General features: G+C 41.6%; 2 protein-coding genes across 9 annotated transcripts; both read left to right on the forward strand.

Annotated features, from left to right (window-relative positions):
- The first annotated feature begins 417 nt into the window (after positions 1–417).
- Positions 418–9,406, forward strand: LOC6496546 (pro-resilin). The gene is made up of 5 exons (XM_001961082.4): positions 418–602; positions 801–907; positions 8,209–8,325; positions 8,831–8,920; positions 9,027–9,406. Exons 2-5 carry the CDS (start codon positions 878–880, stop codon positions 9,312–9,314), a joined length of 525 nt encoding a protein of 174 aa, XP_001961118.1. The 5' UTR covers positions 418–602; positions 801–877; the 3' UTR covers positions 9,315–9,406.
- Positions 9,407–9,767: 361 nt separating this feature from the next.
- LOC6496547 (voltage-dependent calcium channel subunit alpha-2/delta-3) lies at positions 9,768–23,786 on the forward strand. 8 transcript variants are annotated; one of them, XM_044715508.1, is made up of 24 exons: positions 9,768–10,799; positions 10,915–10,996; positions 11,837–11,941; positions 12,014–12,290; positions 13,508–13,902; positions 14,170–14,619; positions 14,746–14,886; positions 14,958–15,041; positions 15,410–15,466; positions 18,077–18,157; positions 18,224–18,298; positions 18,360–18,467; positions 18,530–18,601; positions 18,659–18,861; positions 18,922–19,064; positions 19,263–19,319; positions 19,832–19,925; positions 20,347–20,394; positions 20,530–20,640; positions 20,699–20,817; positions 20,877–21,016; positions 21,079–21,303; positions 21,359–21,895; positions 22,109–23,786. In XM_044715508.1, exons 1-24 carry the CDS (start codon positions 10,675–10,677, stop codon positions 22,199–22,201), a joined length of 3,822 nt encoding a protein of 1,273 aa, XP_044571443.1. In that variant the 5' UTR covers positions 9,768–10,674; the 3' UTR covers positions 22,202–23,786. The 8 variants fall into 8 exon arrangements, with proteins under 8 accessions (XP_044571443.1, XP_044571444.1, XP_014763874.1 ...); XM_044715509.1 differs by lacking the exon at positions 15,410–15,466 and adding an exon at positions 16,740–16,793; XM_014908388.3 differs by lacking the exon at positions 20,347–20,394.
- The last annotated feature ends 161 nt before the right edge of the window (positions 23,787–23,947 follow it).

Raw genomic sequence — 23,947 nt, forward strand, 5'->3', positions numbered from 1 at the left:
CATCCGCCTGAGACAACTAGCTTCATCATCTTGGCCGTTAAATTCATTTATCAACTTGTTGTTGTTCATCAACGTAATGATCGTGTTCAATTGTTTGCAGGTTGCCGCTTGGCGGCGATGATCTGCAACATTTTTCACTTCAACACTCTCGATTTCTAGAGAGCATCATCGACTCGACTCTCTCTCTGGGGGTCTCTGTTAACTTGGCCAATTCTGAGTGGAGAGTGGAGAGTGCAGAGTGGAGAGGCACAGAGGCAGATGATCTAGAAGTCAGGCCCCAGACTTGCCTCAATTGTTCAAACCACTTCGTTTTTTTTTTTGAGGTGCAGTTGGCAACGCGAGCGTTGCTGCCGCAGTCGCGGCTGGAGCCTCTGCCACAGCCACTGCCGCTGCCAGCGCTGACGTTAACGTGGCCAGCGTTTATTATAAAAAGCTGGCGCATCTCCATTGTCTAACCTAATTCAAAACGTTCGTGTACTTCGTGCGGTTGGCTTGGAAAATCAAACACCGAAAACTGAACATACAACTCCTCGAAAAGAGTCTCCCCCACCGGCCCAGGAATACACCACATCCATCCCCCCCTATTCCGAGAACAACATAAAGTGAGAGTCAATAAAATTTAAAGACCCCCCCTTAAGCCACAAGCCATCAAAGATAAAGGACTCCCCCACATCCAATACAGACTCAGTGCAAAAATCAATCCCAATAAACACTTGATCAATTCAAAAAAGCAAATCAAATTTGAAAAGCAAACATAAAATAAAAGCTCTCTAATAAATTTAATTCGATTTCAACTTCAGCCAGCCTTGTGGATACAATATTTTTGCCGTTTTGACTGAAATTGATTTGAACAAGAAATCGAAACTTAAACAACAAAATGATGTCCTTCAAGGCGTTCATGTTGCATGTAAGTATTTATAAAACATTTCCATTTTAAGACCGAGCAAACACCAAAAAAAAAAAGAATAGGATGAATCCTAAGCCTACATAAATCAGTTGGCAAAACAAATCATACGAGATTTGGCAAGCGTGTCCTTTGGCTAAAACGAAACTATGCGGAAAGGACAACAAGTTAAGCTGGTTATATGTCAAATTTGTTTATCGTCGGCGGGCGAAATGAGACCAAAGGACATGGTCACTTTGCGTGTGTGTCCTTTCCGACTCCAATGTCATTTTTCTTATGCGGCTTTCGCCCAGTCCGCTCATCAGGCACTTGTTTAGTGAACTTTAAATGGTTTTTTTTTTCTTGCCAAGGAAACTGGTAGTTTGAAGTGCCTGGCAAACAGCTCCACTTCCTTCAGAGCTACACTTGCCGTCAATGGCAACGAAAACGATTGCATAACTTGCCAGGATACAAATACAATATTTGGCAACATCTGTTCGTTGGAAGTGCCACGTAAAATACTATACCATACGCCCCCGAAATCTAGGCAGCGCCCAATATTCCTTGATTGTTTCGAGAAAGCCAGAGGACATGTGCTAGTAATATTTTTTTCATGTTCGCATTTAGGCCCTGTTCGAGTGCTGGCCCATATGTGCAGTAAATTGCAAACCTTTTCTCCCCCATCCTCCAGTAAACTAGAAGATCTGAAGTTCTTTAATGAAGGGTCTTGCTTTACAAGTAAAAATTTGAGAGTCTTAATAGCTTAAACCCGCAATCAACTGCTCACTTTCGACCTGCCAGGATACTTTCACTTTTGCTCCTTTGTTAAAGCTTTGAATCCTGTTTTCCGGTTACGCCCTCCAGCTGGCAACAAAATAAAACAGACGCGAGGTCCTGTGGCATCTACTGGTACTCCCTTCATTATTTTTTTGTTGTAACTGGGGCGTGTTAAATTGTTGGTGCGACACTCGGATGCAAGGCAGACCAGACATAAGTCCATACTGTCTGGTATCTACAAAGAGGTACTCTTCCCATAATTTCAAAAAAAGAAACACGGAAATGAACAATTTTATTTTAAAAACGAATCAGGCTCAGAATACTGTTCTTTGGAATTCAAGTAAGCCCTCAAAATGTGGGTTTTCAAACTCAGTTCTTGAATAGTTTTTCAAATCGTTGGTTTTTTCGAACCAAAGCCGGTCCAATCGCAAAGAATTCATGATTTATTCATAAGTTTTTTCTCTCTCTGCAATTTGCGTGTCTGGTCTACCAAGCAGATAACTGGAAAAAGGTATCCCAGACACCGAAAGAAGGACTCGGGTGGTCCTGCGAGCGAGAAAAAGAGAGTGCAGAACTCCAGCCAGACGCGTGTAATTTGCCGCTTGTAACTTTTTGACTCTTCACCAGCGATTCCTTTTCCCCAATGGACGTTTTTAGCCATTTCTGTTTTGGCCAGGCCCACGCCCCAAACAGACCAGGCCAAGTGGTGCCAAAAAAGCAAAAAAATATTAAAAATAGAATCAGGAAACCAGGGGCCACCAGACACTCGATAGACAAATGGCCGCTGGACAGTCGAGTGGCCGGGCTTTTGAGAACATCATGGCGAGCATGTTTTACATGTTAATTTCTGCAGTGCCCCTGCCCCCTATTGAGGCCGCCCACTCACCCACCCGGCGCATACCGCCCAAGCACCCCCAAGGCCGCAGATGCTGCATATTGATGGCCAGAAGATCCAGCTGCTCATTTTCGCACGCGAAAATACCAGAAATTCGCCAAAAAGTACGGAACAGAATGGCAAACTGAAGAAGTCTGACGTTTTGGGCACGCTTTTGAATTTCAAATGACAAACCTAAAATATTCACAGTCTGATATTTGACTTTGTTGCTGATGAGCTGGCAAATCTGAAAGCTGGCAGCTGAAACCGAAACGGCAATCGGCATTCTGCATTCTGTAAATGCTGAATTATTGCAATTTGGCCAATGCGAATCGTGAATGGGGCATGCAACGAGGCGCAACGTATGGCGGCTCAATGCTGCCCCAGCCTCTGTCTCTGCCTCTGCCTATTGTCTCTGATTAGAACCGCCTGATTACGGCCAATATATCGCATGCCTGGTCGAAACAAGACCCTTTCATTGGCTCTTTGCCGCCGCTGGCCGCTCGAATGCTGGCCAACTCGAGTGTGAGCAATTGCCCAATGAATGATGGATTTCTGCATAATCAGAGGGGTAAGGATGGCAAGGATATGAAGTTTAGGAAAAATTCAATAAATAATCTATAGTATAAGGAAGTCCAAATCATAAGTCATAGTTTCTATAATTCCACCATAGAACTTCATCTAACCTGCTGGAGAAGTGCATTCCCCATTCGTTTCTTTTCCAATTGCCTTACAAATTCTATTTTAATTGAAATAATTTGGCAGATCCAGCAGATTTCGTTTGTTGCCGATTGCCATTGCCTCAAAAGCTGATCTATGCTGAGGTAATTGAGCCTCGGGTCGGCCCATTCTTCTGACTTTGGGGAGGGGAGGTATGCGACTTTGTGGTTTTGCAGATATTCTCTGCATCTTTTTGCGGTTTTTATTGTCTTTGGCAATGGCTTGAATGCTAAGGGGGTAGCTTACACAAAAAGAAATAAAAAATGTAAAAATTCAAGCGAGGAAAACCCAAATAGCAAAAAAATTAATGACGCTTGAGCAAGCGGCAAGTGCAACGGCAGCCCAGCGCCAGCGCCACAAAATGAGATGTTGCAAAGTAACAAGGGTATTAGGGGGGATGGTAACCATCCAACCATTCCCGCTTTTGTGTGTGTGGTAATCTAATTAAATCGAAATTTCAGATGATTACAAAAGCCCAGCCTCCGCCTCCTCGGAATCTGAATCTGAATCCGTGTCCGAAGGCAGCGCCTCTAATTGCCCAACCAAAGCCAAAGCGTTAAACGCGGCGTATGCGCAATTTCCAAAATAGTTGGGGGGAGTTTTTAATTGCCGAGTCCTGGATATCCTATCCTAGAGGCCATCACAGATGGCAGTTAACTAGGCCTTTTAGGCAACTAATTATTTATAATTCAAATTAAACAACCAACTACTAATGGAAACTAGTCACTCTTTTTATAACATTTTAAGTAATTGTGGTTGAGCACAATTTTCAAATTCGTAGCTGGCCATAAACAACTACTTGAAGTACTCGATCGCAGTATATAATTTATAAGTTTTTTTTCTCGCCCATTATGGATATTTGAAAGGTTAATATCTTTATGGGGCCGCTGGCGGCTTTGAAGTAGAGAAGTGGGTGTGTGTGGCTCTTTTCGGGTTAAATAGGGTTAATGTGGTGTGGGGCGTAATTTACAATCTTGTCAAGATGACGGACGGAACAGGCTTTGGGTTAAATTGACTTATCACCCAGGAGTCCCCAAGGAGAAGCCCAAGTCGTGATCGCAGCTTGCCAGCCGACCTTTGATCTTTGGCATTGTCCTTGTCGCCAAGAGGCACGTGACAACGGGGAAATGTGCAACAAAAACTAAAGAAAAACTCGAAATTGTTGTGTACATTGGAAGTTACACAAAAGACACAAGACAAGGGAGAAAAAACAAATAAGGGGAGTTGATTGAAATCGGCTGGCAAGTTGCAAGTTGCAACGAAAGACTGAAACAACAAACTGCGAGCCGGCAATAAAAGTCATTTCCCATTGCAGACAGATCCCCCCGGGATCTCCCGTTCGGCTTGCCATTCACATGGCCCATTAACTTTTATTTTGCCAAATTTGCATTTCAATGCCCCAAACTAGAGGAGAGCAAAAAGCAAAAAATAGCGAAAAACTAAACACTGAACACTGAAAACCACACACAGCAACATGCAACATGCGATGCAACAGAGCGCGATGCAGATGGGAGATGGCGATGAAAAGGTCAACCAAATGTTTGTTGTTCTACTGAACGAAGTCGTGTCGTGTGTTGCAAGTGCATGTTAATCTAACATCTATGTAGGGGACTTTTTCTGTTCGGTTGTTACTTTGGTAATTGCTGGGAAACAGCTGCGGCTGCGGCTGCAATACGGTAACACAAATAAAAAATTTCAAATAAGCACAACACAAAAAAATGGCAGAAAATTCCATAAATTAAGACAGCAGTATGGCATCCATAAGTAGGAAGCCCGAAAACCAAACCTTGTTAAGCTTCATCATCATCGTGGGGCTTATATGTGGGCGTTGCAGAATGCTGCTGCTGCCGCTCTGTGGTCTGAGGTGCTGCCGCTCCAAAAAATGATGCAACCTGCAAAGAATCCATACATGCTTCCCGATGATGGCTTAATAACACAGTTCCCCTTAAATTCCAGCTGGAAAACAACAAGCTGATCAAACAAAATGCCATGGGAGAGACTCAGAAATCATAACTCCTCGCGCAGACAGCCGCCAATTAAATTAATTAAAATAAATGCAACTGGAAAACTGGATAGGCAACTGCACCGCATCTCCGTCTAGATTTTTATGAAGACATTTTGGCGTAAACATTTTTATTGCCACCATAAAGCGGTTGACTTGACTTGACTTGACCAAACCAATCCAATCCAAAGCAATCCCATCCAATCCGATATAAAAATCCGAAGCGAGATCCGATGCGATCGGCTTAGCATATTAAATGCTAAGCTTCCATAAATCACCTCCAGCGCCCCAGACACTCGCGTTTGCCATTTAAGCCGCATTCAAAATGCAATTGTCATAAATTCATCTTGGCGGATCTCTGCAATTTGGCATCGGACTCTGTTAACTGGGTCGTGATCTAATGTGAGCGGGGACTTGAATAGTTTCTTTTTTCTATAAATATCATATATGCAAAGCGGGATGAGACTCTGATTTATAATGTGGCATCTATGCAAACCCTTGGGCACAATTGATTTCGCTTAAAAAAAATATAGTCATAATAAAATATTTGATTATACAATTGCTGTTATTAGCGGACAATTCCCATAGCCTAATGGCCAGGCTTTGAAGATACTTTATCCGACAAATAGCAATCATCAAGTCGATCATCATATTTATCCTAAGCGGCTCACGTGTAATTAATGTAAGCCATCTCGGGCCAACCTTCGACTCGAATGGTCAGTAGCAAGTGGGCGGGTTCTGGCCACAAGCTACACGTCAAGACCTGAAGTACAAGCTCGAAAAACATTTTTTATGTTTTCGCCGGCGACTTCCGACAAACTTCGATGCTCAGTGATTAATTATGGAAATGCTTGAGCGAAACTTGTTGATTTAATCAAATAAATTCAATTATTCGCACAAAAAAAAACAAAAAGCAGTTGATGTAATTAAAAGAGACAGCGGCGTGAGCGCATCATAATAGATATTTAATAATAAGCCGGACAGAGCAAACAATTGTTAATTTATTAGATTGTGCGCGATTAATGATGCTTCAATGCGAGCCGGCTCGTGCCTCTGGAATTTACAATCTGCGTGCCGGGCACTTGCTCTTGCCTAGAAATCTTAATCACAGGCCTGTGTACTGGGGAGGCACTACTGTGGCAAGATCAATGTCTGCTGCTCAGACACCAAGTCAAGGCTGCGCTGGCCACAGACCATGGCAACCGCGGAGCCCACAAACCATGAAAAGCCAAGCCACAAAAATAAAGGCCTTCAGTCCTATGAACATTTTCTGACAATGAGAACAGAACTCGGATCCGGACCACATAGAAGTGCTCATTTATTGTGGTTTTGAGTCAAAAATATTCAAAGAAAAAATAAGGAAAAATATTATATAATGTTACTTAAATAGTACCTATAAAATCATACAAATTTGTATTCTTTAGGCACAGTTTTTTGTCTTAAACCACCAATTTTCTTACAGTCTTAGCCAACTGTATTTTTTGGCCAACTTCTTCGGCTGTCGTCAAGTTGCCGCAATTTATTTTGCGGCTCTCGTGTCTTTAATTTAATTTACACGCAAATTATTTGTAGTTTAGTGCTTTTATTTTTATTTGGGCTTCAAGCCGCATTTGTTGCAGTTACCAACCCGACTCCGGCTAACGGCTAACGGCCAACGGTAATTACATTTGTTTTACATGAAAAATTACCGTTGACATGCTCATTGGCCAGCACTTTTTTGGCCAAAGAACCCGAAGGTTAGGACCACCCAGCTAAGTAATTACGGAAACTTAAGTGAAGTTAATTAATTTAAATTTCAATTAAAGTGATGGGTGTCTGTACTGCAAACATGGCATGATGAAAAAAGATAAAAAGACGGGAAAGGAAGTCATTTTTGGGAAGTAGGAAAGTGAAAAAGTGTTTATTAGCCTTCATCTCAAGGAAAATGCTTTGGAAGCACTGAATATTAATTGAATTTATTTTATATATTTTTCACGATAATAGCTCCGTAGATAATAGCCATGAGAATCCCGCTTTCCTTGACCAAATACATTCCCAAGTGGCTCCACTTACACGTTCGACCCACATGGCGTATGTGTAATTAAATATTATAGATACTATACTATAGTTCTCATCGAACAGCTAATCAGCAAACAATGATGGCTTCTATAAGCTATAATATAGAATATTTCTAAATAGTGAGTAATTTAGTGCCTTCTGTTGCACTTCCGCAATCCGTTGCAGCATGTAAATTGAAAAGTTGGCTAGAAAAAAGCGATAAAAGCGATAAAAGCGAAAAAGTTACATACTAGCATGACAGGCAGAGATGGCCCGAAGCCCCTGGCTAGAAGCTGAAACTGAAGCTGGGCCAAGTGGTTATGGCAACTGGCTGACCGGCGGCTGTCAGCCCGCTGATGGATGGCTGCAATGTGGCTGCGTTGACGAGCTGCCGTCATCATCATAGTCGTCGTCGTCGTCGTCGTCGTGTGCATGTGTCAATTAGCCGTGTTTAAAGAGCGGACCGAGGCGGCTAAATCAACTGTAACCACTCGGCCTAACCTCCGCCATTTGATGCCCTTTTGCGGGCGATGAGCAAACGCCTTTCGGGCACGTTCTAAATAAATTGCAGCCGCCGCTTTTCGGTTACCCAGATAGATGCACCTGCTCCTCGCCACCTGAATGTCAGACGCGATCTTATCGCGACTTCTATTTCCATTTGCAACCGTTCACTTTTCAGTTCGCCCTCTTAATGTAACCTTTAAGCCATTGCTCTAATGTCCCACTAACTACCAGAAAAAAAAATAAATCTATAAAAGCTTAAAAGAATTACATACTAATTCGGAAGTCTGTCAAATTAATCTATCTTTTGGCATATCAACCTGACACGAGTTTATAAATACCAGATTAATAAAATTAATTGCTTTTAAGTAGTAAAGTTTATTATTAATAAAATCTTATAATACTTATTTGCAGAGCTTAACCCTCGCTGCCATCAGTGCCTATGTCTACGCCCAGATCGCTCCTGGATCCAATGCGTACCTTCCGCCCACAAAGAACGGATACGATTACTCCGAGCCCAACACCCCTTTCGTGAGTTTACCCCATTTATTTATATATGTATCCTCTTTTTTCCCAAGCCAACCGCCACAAATTGAATCCCAGTCAACGGACTAATTACGGTCATCATTTTGGTAGCCGTTTCAGCCGTTAAGGCAGCCAGACCAGGCCAGACCAGGCCGGGCCTGGCCGACTTCAGAGTCGGCGGCAGAGATTTGTCGCCACATTTATCACCCGGAATGTTTGTGGCCCAACTCAATAAATGCTGCCACGTCATGTTGCTGAATGTCGGCCCAAAATGATGGCAACATTTTTAATCGGTCGGTGAAGGGCTTTGGCAGTTGAAAATGACTGCAACTTAACCTTTTGGTAGATCTCTTAACTGAATGGAAGATCGTTGCGAAAAATAAAAGTGGGAAGTGCAGAGTTTCTATCAAAATTGGAGTTAAAACAAAATAAAAAATTTACTGACATTGCATTTTTGTTAGAAATCCTAAATCTTTAAAATTGTGGCTTATTTTTTTGTCTCATATTTTAGAAGCCCAGCCCACCTGGCCGACCTGCGCCTGGACCCCGCCCACCAGCACCACCTGGCACGCCCCGCAACATTCCCGGCCAGCCTGCCGATGTGAGTACTTGATAAGTTTAATGTCCCATTGAAAATTAAATATCAAAGATCATCGTTTATTAAAAAAATCAATTACCAAAAATAACTATTTTTATTTTAATTTCAGGACCATGTCCATGTTCCCGGCATGCCATACGACTTCGAGTACGCCGTCCAGGACCCGGAGACTGCCAACGACTACGCGCACAAGGCGTCCAGCGATGGTGATGTGGTGACCGGCGAGTACCGCGTCCAAATGCCCGACGGCAGGACCCAGATCGTCCGCTACACCGCCGACTGGAAGACGGGCTACCATGCGGACGTCACCTATGAGGGCGAGGCCCAGTTCCCCCAGGGACCGCAGCCGGGTGCCCGAGGCGGCGGTGGCGGTGGGGCCGGTGGTTACAAGTACTAGGCTTGGGTAGTGCTTCGACTGGGTCAGCTGGGGTCACATACTTTGCGCAACGTGTAAGCCTTACGATATACCAATAAAAAGTATTGATAAACTAAAGCGGCATCTGGTGTTTCATTTGGTCAAGTGTCCTTTTAAAATCACGGTTTAGGCACTCGGACGCACTCTATTGTTCAAGTTTGAAAGCTTTGTTTACCCTATTTTGATTTGAAACTTGAAGGGTGTGCTAGAATATAGGACTAAGTAGGCATTAGGACATAAGTGCTAGCAAAAAATTGTATTTAACAAAGATAATAAAACAATATAATAAAAATTTACCTTTTCCTGGCAAGAATCGTTTGAAATATAAGAAATAGGGATTCTCCTTCCTTCCTAAGCGTATGAAACTTAAACAAAATAAAGGTATGGCAGTAATCTAGGTACAACTGAGCATCCTTCTTTTTTATTACACTTGAAGGATTCTAAAAAGAAACCATACAATGCCTTAAAACATAAAAAAGATGCAAAGTCGCCCCTGGTGTGCATTCTAATAACTAAATTTTGAATGGAAAGTGTGCCAAAGTATTGGAAGCTCCTGGCGGGGAAAGCTTTCTCCAGGGCGAGCTTTTTTTCTGGTTAACTGTCAGCGAGCATCAGCTGAAGCAACAGATGTGCCCCCAGCTGGCAGAGGCAGCACGTAAACAAGGCGAGAGCGCCGACGCGGTGGCAGGTAAACAAACACCTGTGGGACTCCCGCGGAGGTAAACAAAGCCAGTGCGCCGAAGCGCCAAACGTCAGGACACGCGCACTGCCGCCCCAGAAGAGTGCGGCGAATGGCAATTAAGGTGGGAGCATGGAGGTCCCTTTCCGGCCAAGGGGCGTCCAATGGCGGAGCTTTAAGCTGCCCCAGAAACGTCACAGAAACGTCAAAACGGGCCACGACAGTGTAGAGAGAAAAGTTTTCGCTGGCCAACAACACACACACACCAAAAAGTGCTGGCTCGCGGAGAAAATTCCACCAAAAATTAAATATATTTATTAATAAAATCACAATTTAGTGGAAATTAATGAAATTGTGCATCCGGTTAGTGAGAGTGGCCTGTAAGAATGTGCCGTGAATGAGCGAGGTGGCGAGGAGAGGAGCTATTGAATTGATCCAGTGATTTTGTGACCCCGGGGGGAATATGTTTTCGGATGGCCAGGACAGGTGGCCAAAGCCGAGCTAACGGGATATGTGGAGCAAGTGCAAATGTTAGGCTATAAAAAAAACGGATCCGATTGGTATTTATGTCGCGCTCCCGCCCGATCGTCCTCCACCATCATCAGCAATTAGTACATAAGCAGCAGCAGCAGAAGGAGCAGCAGGATCATCAGGAGGAGTACCATGGCGTGGCCGAGGACGAGGACACTGGCCCATTGGTGGCGCCTCTGCCTGGGCCTTTTCTCCATCGTGGTCTGGCTGGTGCCGTGCGTCAACCTGCAGCCAGCCGAGAACATCAACTACAATCTGTGAGTGGCATTCGTTTAGTTTTCTAGATTTCTGCATCTCTTCCGGAGGACCCATTTTGAAGACCCATTTCCTAATCCTGGCCCATATTCCACATCTATGTGTCTCTACCTGCAGCGTTCATTCGTGGGCCGACAAACTGGGCATGGAGCTGTTTCATCTGGGCGATTTCATCACCAGGCGCAAGGAGGTGCAAGAGGTGAGCCACCAGCATTTTGTTTTATTGATTTTTCCGCCGCTTTCTATGTTTTCAGTTCAGTTTCTGTTTTCCTTTTTTCCCCTAGTTTTTTTTTTGTGAGCTCCTTGTTGACGTCTCTCAGCCTCAGCGACGTCAACTTCGGCTCCGTATGTGGGTTAAAGGCTAAGGGCTGCCCGAGCGGCAATTATAAAAAATGTAAAGCAAGATGGCCCAACTCTGTGTCAGTAGGTCGAACTAACAATGCTCTAGGAAAAAGCTGTTTGCCCAAACACTGGCCTGTTCACTACAACTAATTACAAAACAAGTGAGGGGAATAAATTACATGGAAACTAATTAGTTTTCCAATAAAGAAACTGAAGCATACTTTTTTGGGCCAAAAATATTAATTAATCTTGAACCTTTAGTTAAAGAGCTCTGAAAGTATATGAAGCAAGTGCACTTTAATATTAATATTTCTTTGCCAAAAACTACAATTATGTAAATATGATTAAGTACCATCCGCCTTTGTGTCTCCTCCATTATGAGGTCAGATTTTGCCGTCAGTATCCCCGGGACCAGGACCAGTCCCGGCTACTAAATTATTTTTAGGCATCGCAATTGGATTTGGAAATGGAATTGTTTTGGTGCCAACTGTTTATAATATGCCGTATGCATGTAAATGTGCTTGTCGATGGGTCCGCTGGGGCCTCTTAATGGGTCTTATGGGGTGGTTACCCTCGCCCATGCCCTGTTCCATGGCTGAAAGACAAAAATATATGGTATTTTTCAAGGGTTGGGGGCAAGCTGATAAATAAGTCTAGTCCAAGCTGAAGGCTTATAATTTTAAATTAAAAATTACAGAGCTTCAAGGAAGCCAAAGTTGTGTCGCGTAATGGCGCCTCCATTGTGGACTCGATGGCCAAGGAAATAGAAATGATGATGGATCTCAAAGTTAGCGCCGTAAGGGTAAGTAGTTCTTAAGGAAGAAACTCTTAATATTTAAATTTAAATATTTAAAAAAAATTTTTTTTTTTATAGCGCATTATGGATACCGCCGAGAATACCGCTCTGTCGCATCAAAACGATCTGGCGGACAAGATGTTCTCCTACTACAACGCCAAGGAGATGCTGGAGCCCGGCGATCCCTTTCCACCCATTCCCACCCCGGCCCCCGACATGGACAAGGACATCGGTGAGCCGCTCATCTACGTCCAGCCGAAGGTGGTGGTCCTGGAGAAGCGGCCGGAATTCCACAACACGCCCGTTAACTTCAGCGTCAGTTCGGTCCATGTGCCGGTGAATGTGTTCGATCGAGGTTTGAACCCACTAATGATCTTCATCATCATAATCCGTGTCTCTTCTCTCCGCTCTCCACCTGTATCTTTCTCTGACTCTATCTAACTCTCTCTCTCTCTTTTACTATATGTAATTGTAACTGTAATTGTACTTGTCGCCTGTGTGTGTTGTTGTCTCTGTCCAAGGCCATGGTTTTGAATTCTCATTTTTATTGAAAATGGCGTCCTGAGGTCCTTTTTGAGGTTAATAATTAAACAATTGAAGTTTAAAATTGAAAACATTACTTATTTAAAATGCATTTGGAATGTATTTGAAATCTGTTTTAGTTTTTAAATTAAATCCTTTAAATATCTCTTCCGCCAACTTCAATGAAAATCAGGATTTTAAATTCTGGCCTTTAAGTAATGCTTTTATGTAAAACACCAAAAAAAAAATCTACTCTAATCTAACACTTTGTGTCTCTGTCTAGCTGCAGAAAGTAGTTAAACCCAGAAATCGCATCTAAATCGCTCTTACTAACTCTCTCTCTATCTCTGTCGCTCGCTCGCTCGCTCACTCGCTCTTTAGCTGTTTGCTAGCTCGCTTGACCGTTACTATATATCCTTTTTTTGATATGCCATATTGAAAAAAAAAATATATATATCTTTAAAGAGTATGCCATATGCCGTACGCTGCGCCTCCTTATTTTTCAATTTTCAAACCGCTTGCGTCAATGCGTGTGTTTCCACGCGGGCACGTGTCATAACACCCATTGTGCCGCCCGGCCCGCCCGCTCTGTACCTAATGCCACTAATCCGCCGGAGTCTCCACCACTCCGGATCTAATGGGCCGTTGGCGGTGCAATGTGTACGTTGACTACGCGCCCGTGTTCCTTCTGAGAATGCGAATGCTCCACTGCCGACACACGCGGAATGCTTTGCCAAAAAACCGTACAACACCCAACTTGAGCCACCAAGCACACGTAAAATGAACTAACCCACTAACTATAAACAACCACCACCAACCACCAGTACAAGAGAGACACCTGTCACCCGTAAACACCTGTGCCTGCACTTCAGCGGAAGAGAACCCTAAAAAAAATAATAACAAAATATAGAAAAAAAAGTAAACCAAGTTTAAGACCAAAAACTAATTCGAATTTCTTACCAAATTTTTCCCATTTCTTTTGAAAAAAAAAAATAAAATAAACAACAAACTGCACAACACACAAACAACAAACACACATACTGTACACAGCACCGGATGTGATAAAAGCAATTCAGTGGTCGGAGAATTTGGATCAGATATTCCGCGACAATTACAAAAACGATCCGACATTGTCGTGGCAATTCTTTGGCAGTTCGACTGGCTTTATGCGTCAATTCCCTGCATCGAAGTGGAACAAGGACGTACCGGTTGATCTGTACGATTGCCGACTACGATCTTGGTACATGGAGGCGGCAACGAGTCCGAAGGATATTGTTATCCTGATGGATGGATCCGGTTCAATGTTGGGACAGAGGCTAGATATCGCAAAGCATGTTGTCAATACGATACTCGATACATTAGGTACAAATGACTTTGTGAACATCTTCACCTTTGCTAAGGAAGTGAGCCCAGTGGTCTCCTGTTTCGAGGATTTACTGATTCAAGTATATATCAATTTTCTTTCAAATACTATTACTTATTATTTATATTTATATTTATATTTAATTTTTGATTTATTATTTTATTTATTTTTGATTATTAATCATGATTGATTTTTCGTCTTTCCCCCGACCAAATTCTGAATACGAATATCATCACCAAAAAACCAACCCCAATTCGATGCAACAAAACAACAAACCCACAACAAAACAACAAATAACAAAACAACAAACAATACAAACACAACACTCTATCCCGAAAATTCAAACCAGGCGAATCTGGACAACATACGTGAACTGAAAGAAGGGATTGAATCGTTTAAACCCAAATCGATCGCCAATTACACCGCTGCATTGACATTCGCTTTCGAGTTATTGGAAGACACCAAGTCGTCTTCGCGCGGGGCGCAGTGCAATCAGGCGATCATGGTCATTGGCGACGGGGCGCCGGAGAATAATCGGGCGGTCTTCGAGCTACACAACTGGCGGGATCCGCCATACAAGCCGGTGCGTGTGTTCACCTACCTGATCGGCAAGGAGGTGGCCAATTGGGATGATATACGGTGGATGGCGTGCGAGAATCAGGGCTACTATGTCCACCTCAGCGACACCGCCGAGGTGCGCGAGATGGTCTTAAACTACATACCGGTGATGGCCAGGCCATTGGTATTGGGTAGACACGATCATCCGGTCATTTGGTCGCAGGTCTATGCGGATATCGAGGTGGGTAGCGCCATTATCTGGTGCGATACAAACTATACATATGGCTATTATTTGCCCCCAAACAACACGGTTTGCCAATCATTCAATCCAATTCCCAAAAATCCCCCCTATGATTCTCTGACACAGGACACCAAGCTATCCGACTACCTCTGGGAGATCAAGCAGTGCGAGGAGCAGAAGGCCGATGTCCTGGAGTACTGGCAGGTGCAGGACAGGATGCTGGAGCCCAGCGAGATGCACCGCCGCGAATACCGGCGTATGAAGGAGGTGAGTTTTGAATAAGACTTTCATAATGCATATCACTCATACGCCCCATATCTCTCTAATGCTAATGATAGACCTGGAACCAGCCCGTGGACTCGAATGTTTACCAGTTCATGACCACCGTCTCGATGCCCATTTACGATCGACGCGAGAATGCGGTAAGTGAAATCGACACAGAACCATCGTGCCCCGTGTGGCACGACCCATCGATCCAATAGCAATCGAACTCTATCAAGCGAGTTAGAACTGAAAAATTCTTAGCGGAAATCAATGAAAGAAAAGCAATTAAAAAGCAGCCGCCGATGCAGCGCCGAATTCATTTTATCCCCCAACTCATTTACGATCGAAGCAAGAAATCGAAATACAGCAAAAAAAATAAATAAATCCAATCCGAATCTATGTAACAACTCACTTTATACTACTACTACTACTACTACTACTACTGTATTAATAATTTATGCGTTATATATATAAAACACAACTACTACTACTACCTACTACCAAACTATACACAACTATACCACAGAATATCACCGAAGAAGTTTTAATAAATGAAGCACTCTGGGAATTGCAAACACGTGAGGTACAAACTATAATGCCAAATTCTAACAAATACCAAATCGAATTCAAACTTAAATTTAAATTTAAATAAATTTCGAACGAAATTTCTTTTGCGTAAAACGTACTCGTACATATTTGCTCTTGATAATAATAAAAGTTTTATATACGCCACAATTAATTGCATATCGTATTGAGCTCTACTATATACTCGTATATATATTACCTCTATATATATATATATATAAATATTAAAAAAAAAAAAAAGTAAACAATTTGTTATACTTTGCGCTACATACATGCATACCTAATCCATATTTAACCGATATATCGTATACTCTAACTAACTATACTATAACTCGTATATAAATCTAGCTAAACATGGTCTAGGACCATGGCATTCTTTAGCAACCTTTTGACATTATAGTTGACCACGTACCGGGTTTTCTAGTTCAAAATATATTCAATATTCGAATTGAAAATTTCAAATTGAATAGAAATTGTAAATCCAAAAGTATAATCTCATCTAACAACGAATTCAGTTCGCAATTGGACCAGTATTTAACGATATATAGATATTGTTTTCTTATTATATCTAAATACCTATAACCGTACTCGTATTATAACAAATTATCGAATTATAGCTATGCCTAGTTGATTAATTAACGTATAAATAGAACATTTTATCTAGCATTTTGAGTAGTAGAGTTAACCATTTGTTGTTTTAACTAAGAAAGATTGGGTTGAGCCGCGATCGACTAGACTATCTCCACTTTGTACGTATATATATAAACATAATAGTGCTAATTGGTAGCCCCGCCTCCTCCGATAAACCCCTAAAAGCCTAAGCCCCACTATTTCCCCTAAAGAATATGTGTTAGTGTAACAATTGATGTTTAGTAAGTACAATCATTGAATCAAAGCGAAAAGAAGGCCAATAATCGGAGAAACCTAGGCTACGGCTGAGGACCTATAGAGCACACAAGAACCATCATCACAACAGATCAACGATATACTCCAAAAAGATATCCAAAAGACACATCCAAACACCATTCAGATAATAGGCTACCAATGGAGTTTTTATACCCTTCGTCGGCTGGACAGGTACTAGTGTACTTTAGTGTGTGAGGAAGATCTGTTAGGGAAAGGACCCTTCTTAACGCACCCCGCCGCGCTTCCCGCCCACCCACACTGACACCGCCACGCCTTAAACTCCACCCGCCCATAGACTAATCCTACTTAAGTTGCTTCCGTTCCTAGCGATTGATTTATTAAAAACTACAAATACAAATTCACAGCTCATTAATCTAACGACCGATATAAATCCGGCTGCGAAAAGTATCCTCCAAGTTGTGAGTAAATTGTATCTAAATCCATACGAAAATACCAAAATTGCAAAATCTTATGCAACTGCCAACGCAAATCCCTGTTCCATTTTTTATGCAAAATTCTTAATATTTATTTTAATATTTTGATTCAAACCGCATGTGTGCCTTGATCGAAATTGTCTTTGGTTTTCAACTAATTTGGTTCTGAGCACCCTCAAGATTTAACTATTTGAATTATTTTTTGTTCAGTGTAATGCCACCCACCACCCCAGCCGCCCAAGGATATGATTTTTGATTTCTTAGCCAGTCCGCTCAAGTGCTTGGTACTAACCCGAATGATTTTTTTTAATCTAATCTGCAAACTAAAACTAAGATCTCACTCCGGCACTTTCTTCCTCTCTGTAAGCCTCTGTGTGTAAGCTTTCGCTGAAAGGACACTCCGTCGATCGGAAGATCGAAGATCCTATGTCTGTGCTCCTCTCTCTCTCTGTAACTCTCTGTAACTCACTTCTCTTGGCCAACGGTATCCTGTAGATACTTGGCCAAACCTAACCACAAAAGGGTATAAAAACTGTGAAAATCAACACCGAAACACCGTAACACCAACAACGCAAACACAGACATGCACAACTGTACTTTCTTTGCGGAGAAAGGTGTAACAGCTTTTTTCACATTTTCTGTTTAATTTTTGGTTGAAAACTTTCCGATTTTGTAAAGAATATATTGTAAAATACACTCTCAATTCAACTTACCTTCGAATTAATATTTTATTTTGAAAAAAGTGTCCTTTTTTCATGATTTTCGTTAACACTGCCTCCTAAAACTTAACGCTCTCATACGCTCTTAGTACAACTCTGCTAGCCATGTAATTAGCTGCTAAAATACAGATTAAAACGCTTAACAAAATTCCTTGTAAACATCAATACAAGAAACAAAAAATTAATAATAACAATAATTGCTAAATGAAAATAACTTTGAAATCGACTTTCTTGACTGTACTCGTAAGTTCTTGCGTAGTAACGATGCTTCTCATATTTGCATTCGACATTGTTTACTTTTTTGATTTACATCTTTCGTATTTTCCTTTGAGATGCCCTAAGGCGTTTTGTACTAGCAATGCCATTTATCGAATTCAAATTTCAAATTCATTCTTCAGTATTTGATTAACATGCAAAACCAAAAAACAATTAACTATCAATTCGTCTGTACTTGTAAACATTTAAAGTCCAACTTGTGTATATGTTTCGTTTTCACTCACTGTATTTGAAACAAAACCCATTTAAATGTAACCTCCAAACTTCTCACAGACAAGAATTGCGAATATCCTGGGCGTGGCTGGCACCGATGTGCCCATCAATGATATTAAAAAGCTGCTATCGCCATTTATGGTAGGTCTCCTTAACTCAATTTATTTTTTATTTAATTTTAATCCATTTTTTGTATGAAATTTTCAGCTTGGCGTGAATGGCTATGCGTTTATAGTAACCAACAATGGTTATATACTATTCCATCCAGACTTTCGTCCAATTGTAAGATATATAATATCTTAATATTTTATATTTATTTAATATTTGTTTAATTTTTGTATAGTTCCAAGGTTACATATTAAAACCATCATACAATAGCGTTGACATGATTGAAGTCGAACTATTGGATGACGACAAGGGCGCCAGAGACTTTAATCCAGTGCTGTTGACGGTAAAATTTATTTCAATTTTTAAATTAAATTTCATATTAATATTATGTTGTTTTTAAAACAGATAAGAGATTCCATAATCAATCAATCGACAGGCAGCAAATGGATGTTGGTCAAAAATCATTTCGATGAAATGGTAAGATTTCAAACAATTCTATAAAAGATAACTATAAATGACTTATTTTTTAACCAGAAACGGGTGATTCGCATTAAGCGGCAGTATTACTGGACAGCCATCAAAAAGACACCTTTTACTTTGGTCATCTCATACCCAGAGCAATACGGAGTGAGCCGGATGGACATAAGAACGGAGCAGGAGATCCATAGAGTTAATATCAAGGGCACAAATATACGCAGCTTCTTTGATGGCAAGCGTTGGAAAATACATCCCGATTGGTGAGTTTTACTATCTTCTACTCTTCAGGACAATTATTAAATAATTTGACTAAATTCCAGGCTATTCTGTAAGCACAGCAACCGGACATTCAAAACGCCAGAGATTGAACTTTTGTACTTTCTCGAGCGTATGTCCGAGCCTGGCTGGCGATGGCCGGGAAGTCGAAGCGCTATGCCCCCGGAGCACGCAGCTGCCATGTTCTGTAAGTATAGCCCCACTCATCCCACTATCCCATCCGAAATTTTGCCATTTTCGAAACTCGAATCCGATCGCTTCGATCCGATCGCTTCGCAAGTCGCTAAAGCTTTCCCAGAACTCTGTTATGCGTATTTGTGTTCGATGTTAGATGCGATTCAATTACGATTACGATTGCGATTTCAATGTTCATGCAAATTCACAGCTAACAACTCATCAACTGGCCGCTATCCATCAATCAATGAAAAAGAAAGCTACTATTGTGAGTAACGAAAGTCAAAAGTCATCAAAAGTCACTGTGTTGTGCACCCAATCATATTAATAATAGCACTCGGTAGCACAATTCCCATCAGCACATCCTGCACCGGATTAATTAAAACGATACTTAATCCAAAGAGAAATTAGGATATATACTTAACTATGGATAGATAAACCTATCCACCTTAAAAATAAAATATTTATATGATCCATCTGATTTGGCCTAAAAAGAGAAAACTTATTAAAAATTTACTATTGATGGAGTTGACTTAATAATAAGCTAAAAATATTTTAAACTCGTAGTTACTTGTAGCACTGTAGTTAGCTGAGGAATTTGCACTTTCTACGATGCATGCCTGAGAATATGTTTTGTTGTCTTTTCGAAATGACTCTTTTTTGGAATACAATGGGTTCACAAATAAGCTGCTACCATTACAATAAAATTTACTCAAATTTAAAACAAACTCAGACTTATTGGAACATGTATTTGAGCATTTATTTGAACTTGTCTTCCAGGTGATCGGCAGCTGATGCAAGCCTTGGTATTCGATGCCCGAGTCACCGGGTGGTTCTCCAACAAAACCAGCTGGCACTCCAAGGACGAAAAGGGGTAAGTGTTCGATCTATGGATCGAAGGGAATGATAGGCATTAGGCTTGACTTGATAGACACCCAAAAAAAAATGAATAAAAGTACAGTCAACGCCATGCACTCGCCCAACAAATACAATCGATCGATTTCCCGGAACCGGAAGCCAGCACATATTAACCGATTTTTATTTCTGTGTACACCCTTCTTTTTCTCACTTTTATTTGCATTTTATACGAATTCTTTGTGTCGTCCCTTTGTATCGCCGTTTTGTCGTTTAATGTCTTTCTCATATTGAATTTTTGCACCCACAACTCGTACTACAACAACTATGAACTATGTACTATGAATATGTATAATTACTTGTTGGAAAATCTTATGAACTTAATACCACAAAACATATTGCCTTTCCATTGTGAAATACCAAACCATTCACGAATCTAGCACAAGCGCATCAAGCCCAATAGCTGTTCTAATGGGTTTGCTGCCAAGGTAAACAACGAACAGTAAACTTCAATACTCCACCTATGATCTAGTCTAAAATCTAATTTATTTTTTGATTACAAAAATATAGTTTAAAAAACATATTGTGTTTTGGGTGATAACGATTCCCTTTCGTTTAAACAGGAACGAATTCAAGCAGCGCTTCGGCGTCACTTTGGCCTTTCTGGCCACCCACAGTGGCCTCACCCGCTGGCACGAGTTCCATTCCAACGGACTCGAGGATACTAGAATTGGGTACGTACTCTGCCCCTATGAGAGTGGTAATCTAACTAATTAAACTGGACACCTGCAGGGAGGCCTTTAGTCAGAACAACACGCGAGCCATCGATGAGATTTGGTACAAACGAGCCGTGGACCAACATTTTGTACGAGAAGAGAGCTTTGTTTACTCGGTGCCTTTCGATGCGGGTGGTAAGTTAGTCCTATTAACTATATTAAGCATAATATTAATAATTAATATTAATATGCAGAAAGCAAATCGGAGATTTTGGTAACCGCCAGTCATGCCATTTTTCATAACGAGGGCGGCAAGGCAGCTCCAGCAGCTGTCGTTGGCTTCCAGTTCCAGCACTCGGCTCTCTACAAGCTCTTCCACAACATCACCGGCAATGTAAGAAGGATTCAAGGATCCTAGCCCACTCTAACTCTAACTTAATCCTACTTAATCCTTAGGCCTGTGCGATGGACGACAAAGACTGTTATATTTTGGACAACAATGGCTACGTGGTCATCTCGACCCGGGTCCATGAGACGGGAAGGTTCTTTGGGGAGGTCAATGGAGCCATCATGAAGCGGCTGCTGGAGGAGAATGTGTACAAGAGGGTGATTGTCTACGACTACCAGGCAGTGTGCTTCAAGTCGAAGAACGACAACAATGCATCCAGCATGTTGCTATCGGTGAGAAGAGCTTCTACTTTAGATAGAAACTAATGCTAACCAAATGGATCTATAGCCTTTCATCCATGTTCTGCGTCTGGGCAAATGGCTGCTGCATACGGCGCTGTGGTATATTGTGCAACTGATGCAATGGGCGCCCGGAGTGTCCGCCCATTTTGCCGATATGCACGGCGACCTGAACGGCACCGAGCCGAGACCGCCGCCAGAACACCATGAAAGGAATGGCCATGGGAATGGGAAGAAGAAAAATGATGACACATGGCTGAGATATCTGACGTTGCACCGGACCAGGCTAAAAACGTGCGACATGCAACGCGAACTGTACACACTCTTTAACGAGAAGGACAACGTTGTCTACAATATGACAGCGCACGCATGCGAGCGGCCATTTGTCGTCCTGCCCATACCGAACAGCAATCTCATTTTGCTGGTAATTGACCAGCTGTGTCCCCGGGACGCCTCCCTCATCCTCACGGTGAATCCCCAGACGATCGACTACCACCTGCCGGTCAACGATTCCTTGGCCTGCTTCAAGCAGGCCAATGAGTTCAATCGCGTGCGGCCCCAGAGCTGTATTAGCCGGCATGCGAACGTAAGTACAGGTCCTTGGGCAAGGATATGAAGGAGTATGAAGGGGAGGGCTTAGTTTTCGTGTGAAATAAGTAGTAGTTCCTTTAAGTGGAATCTATACTTTTCATTCATTATTAACTTAAGTGTTGGTAAGATTACTCATACGCCCCGCAGCTCACTTATTTTTCGAATATTACTCATACGCCTAGTAACTAATTTAAACTCCCCATTCCAGGAGAGCGCCATCAAGCTGTGCGGCAAAGGATGTGCCGTGTACGCGAACCTGGGCCTGCTGCTACTCTGCCACATACTGAGTCGCTGGCTGTAACGGCGGCCGATGGGTTAGCTTAGATCTAGGCAATATTTTGTATTATATATGGAAGAGCGATCCGGAGGAGGGGATTCCGACAACATTTTTTACTCTAACGCTTGAGCGCAGTTCAATATTTTTGGTCACCTAGAGAGAAACTTTTCCAAATTAGTTGTTAAGTAGCTAAATATCCGTTTTGAGCTCCAACGTGAAGAACACGGACAGTGTGTGCTGCCTAAGACGGACGGACGGACGGACGAATGGACAGGCGGGCTTATTGTAGACCTTCCAGTAGATGACAGGAGCAAATGCGAGAAAACAAAAACTAAATTAATATATATATTTATTGCATATGTATAAACTGAAAAACCAAAAAGAAATTCCAACAACGGCCTTAAACGACTTGCAACCATCATATAAGCTGAACGCAAAGCGCCGTCGACTGGCGACAAAACTTATGGCACACACTGTTCCAATGCCGACTACTGCCCATGGTTATGCGTGTGAGTGTGAGTGTTAGTATGTGTGTGAGAGTGTCGAGTGTGACCGAATGCGTGTTTGAGTGTGTCTGAGTGATATTCCTAATCTAAGACGGCCACATTTGTAAGTAACACTTAGCTACAAGTTTATGTTTAATGAACGGATCAAGAAACCTATCGGTGAAGGTGGCGAATAACGGAACCATTTAATTATATATATATACACACACACACATATACCATAATACGATATATACCTACGAGTACGGCCCGGTACATGCTAATTAATTTAAGTAGCTTTTGTATATTTGCTTAGCTTAGCCCAAATGAGACAAACTAAACGAAAGAAAGTTCAGCCTTGGAAGTAACTACATAAAACTTTTATAGACATTCGTTAAATGATGATAAACATAAAAAAATAAAAGAAAATTGTAAGCCACTAAACAGAAACCAAAAAAACCAAAAAAACTAATACAAAAATTTAAAGGCATTGTTTTTTTATATACACTGATGACGATACCTAGCATTACCCACAAGTACCTACATATATTGACAAAAAAAATGAGAAAATGAGAAAAAAAAAACTTTTTATTACTAAACTACTTGATATGAGCCACAGAACTGAGCCGAGGACGAGATGATTGAGTAGAAGCAACAGCATCTAGCAACTAAATTATTATTAATACTACACTTAACATTGAACTAGTTGAAATTTACCAGAACAAGCTCCAATGACACAACCCACATACTATACTATACCATATATCTCTCTTGGCCGGAAGGCCGATCTCTGCTAAGCTTTAGCCCCCAACCCCCAACCCCCACCCCTCATGGTAGTGTAATCAACTTGTGCCATTCGAACTGCCTACAATTTGTTATTAACTATTTAATATTTAAATCATAAAAGCGTAACCAGATCTCTGTTATTCATCTTGAAGAGTCCTCTCGCAGGTTGTTTTAATCCTTAATCCTTAATCCTAATTTTGTATATTCCGATTGAGCCCACTTGAGTATAAGGCTAATACTAATTCCAAAACTAATACCAAGCTTGCATGCCACCACACCACAGGACATTAATCTCTGGCCCGATCTCTGCAACTCTCCTCGAAAACAAGAAAAAACAAGACACTCGCTGACTGCCACAATTGTACTACATACATAAACATATTTCAAATTCAATCAAATACAAGTAAAAACCATTTGTCTAATGTGCTAAAAGAAGAAACTGATAATAAACACAAAATAATTTCAAAAATAACATTAATTGTTTGTTCTATAAGATACT

Source organism: Drosophila ananassae, chromosome 3L (genome assembly GCF_017639315.1).
Source record: "Drosophila ananassae strain 14024-0371.13 chromosome 3L, ASM1763931v2, whole genome shotgun sequence".
In the NCBI taxonomy this organism is placed as follows: Eukaryota; Metazoa; Arthropoda; class Insecta; order Diptera; family Drosophilidae; genus Drosophila; species Drosophila ananassae.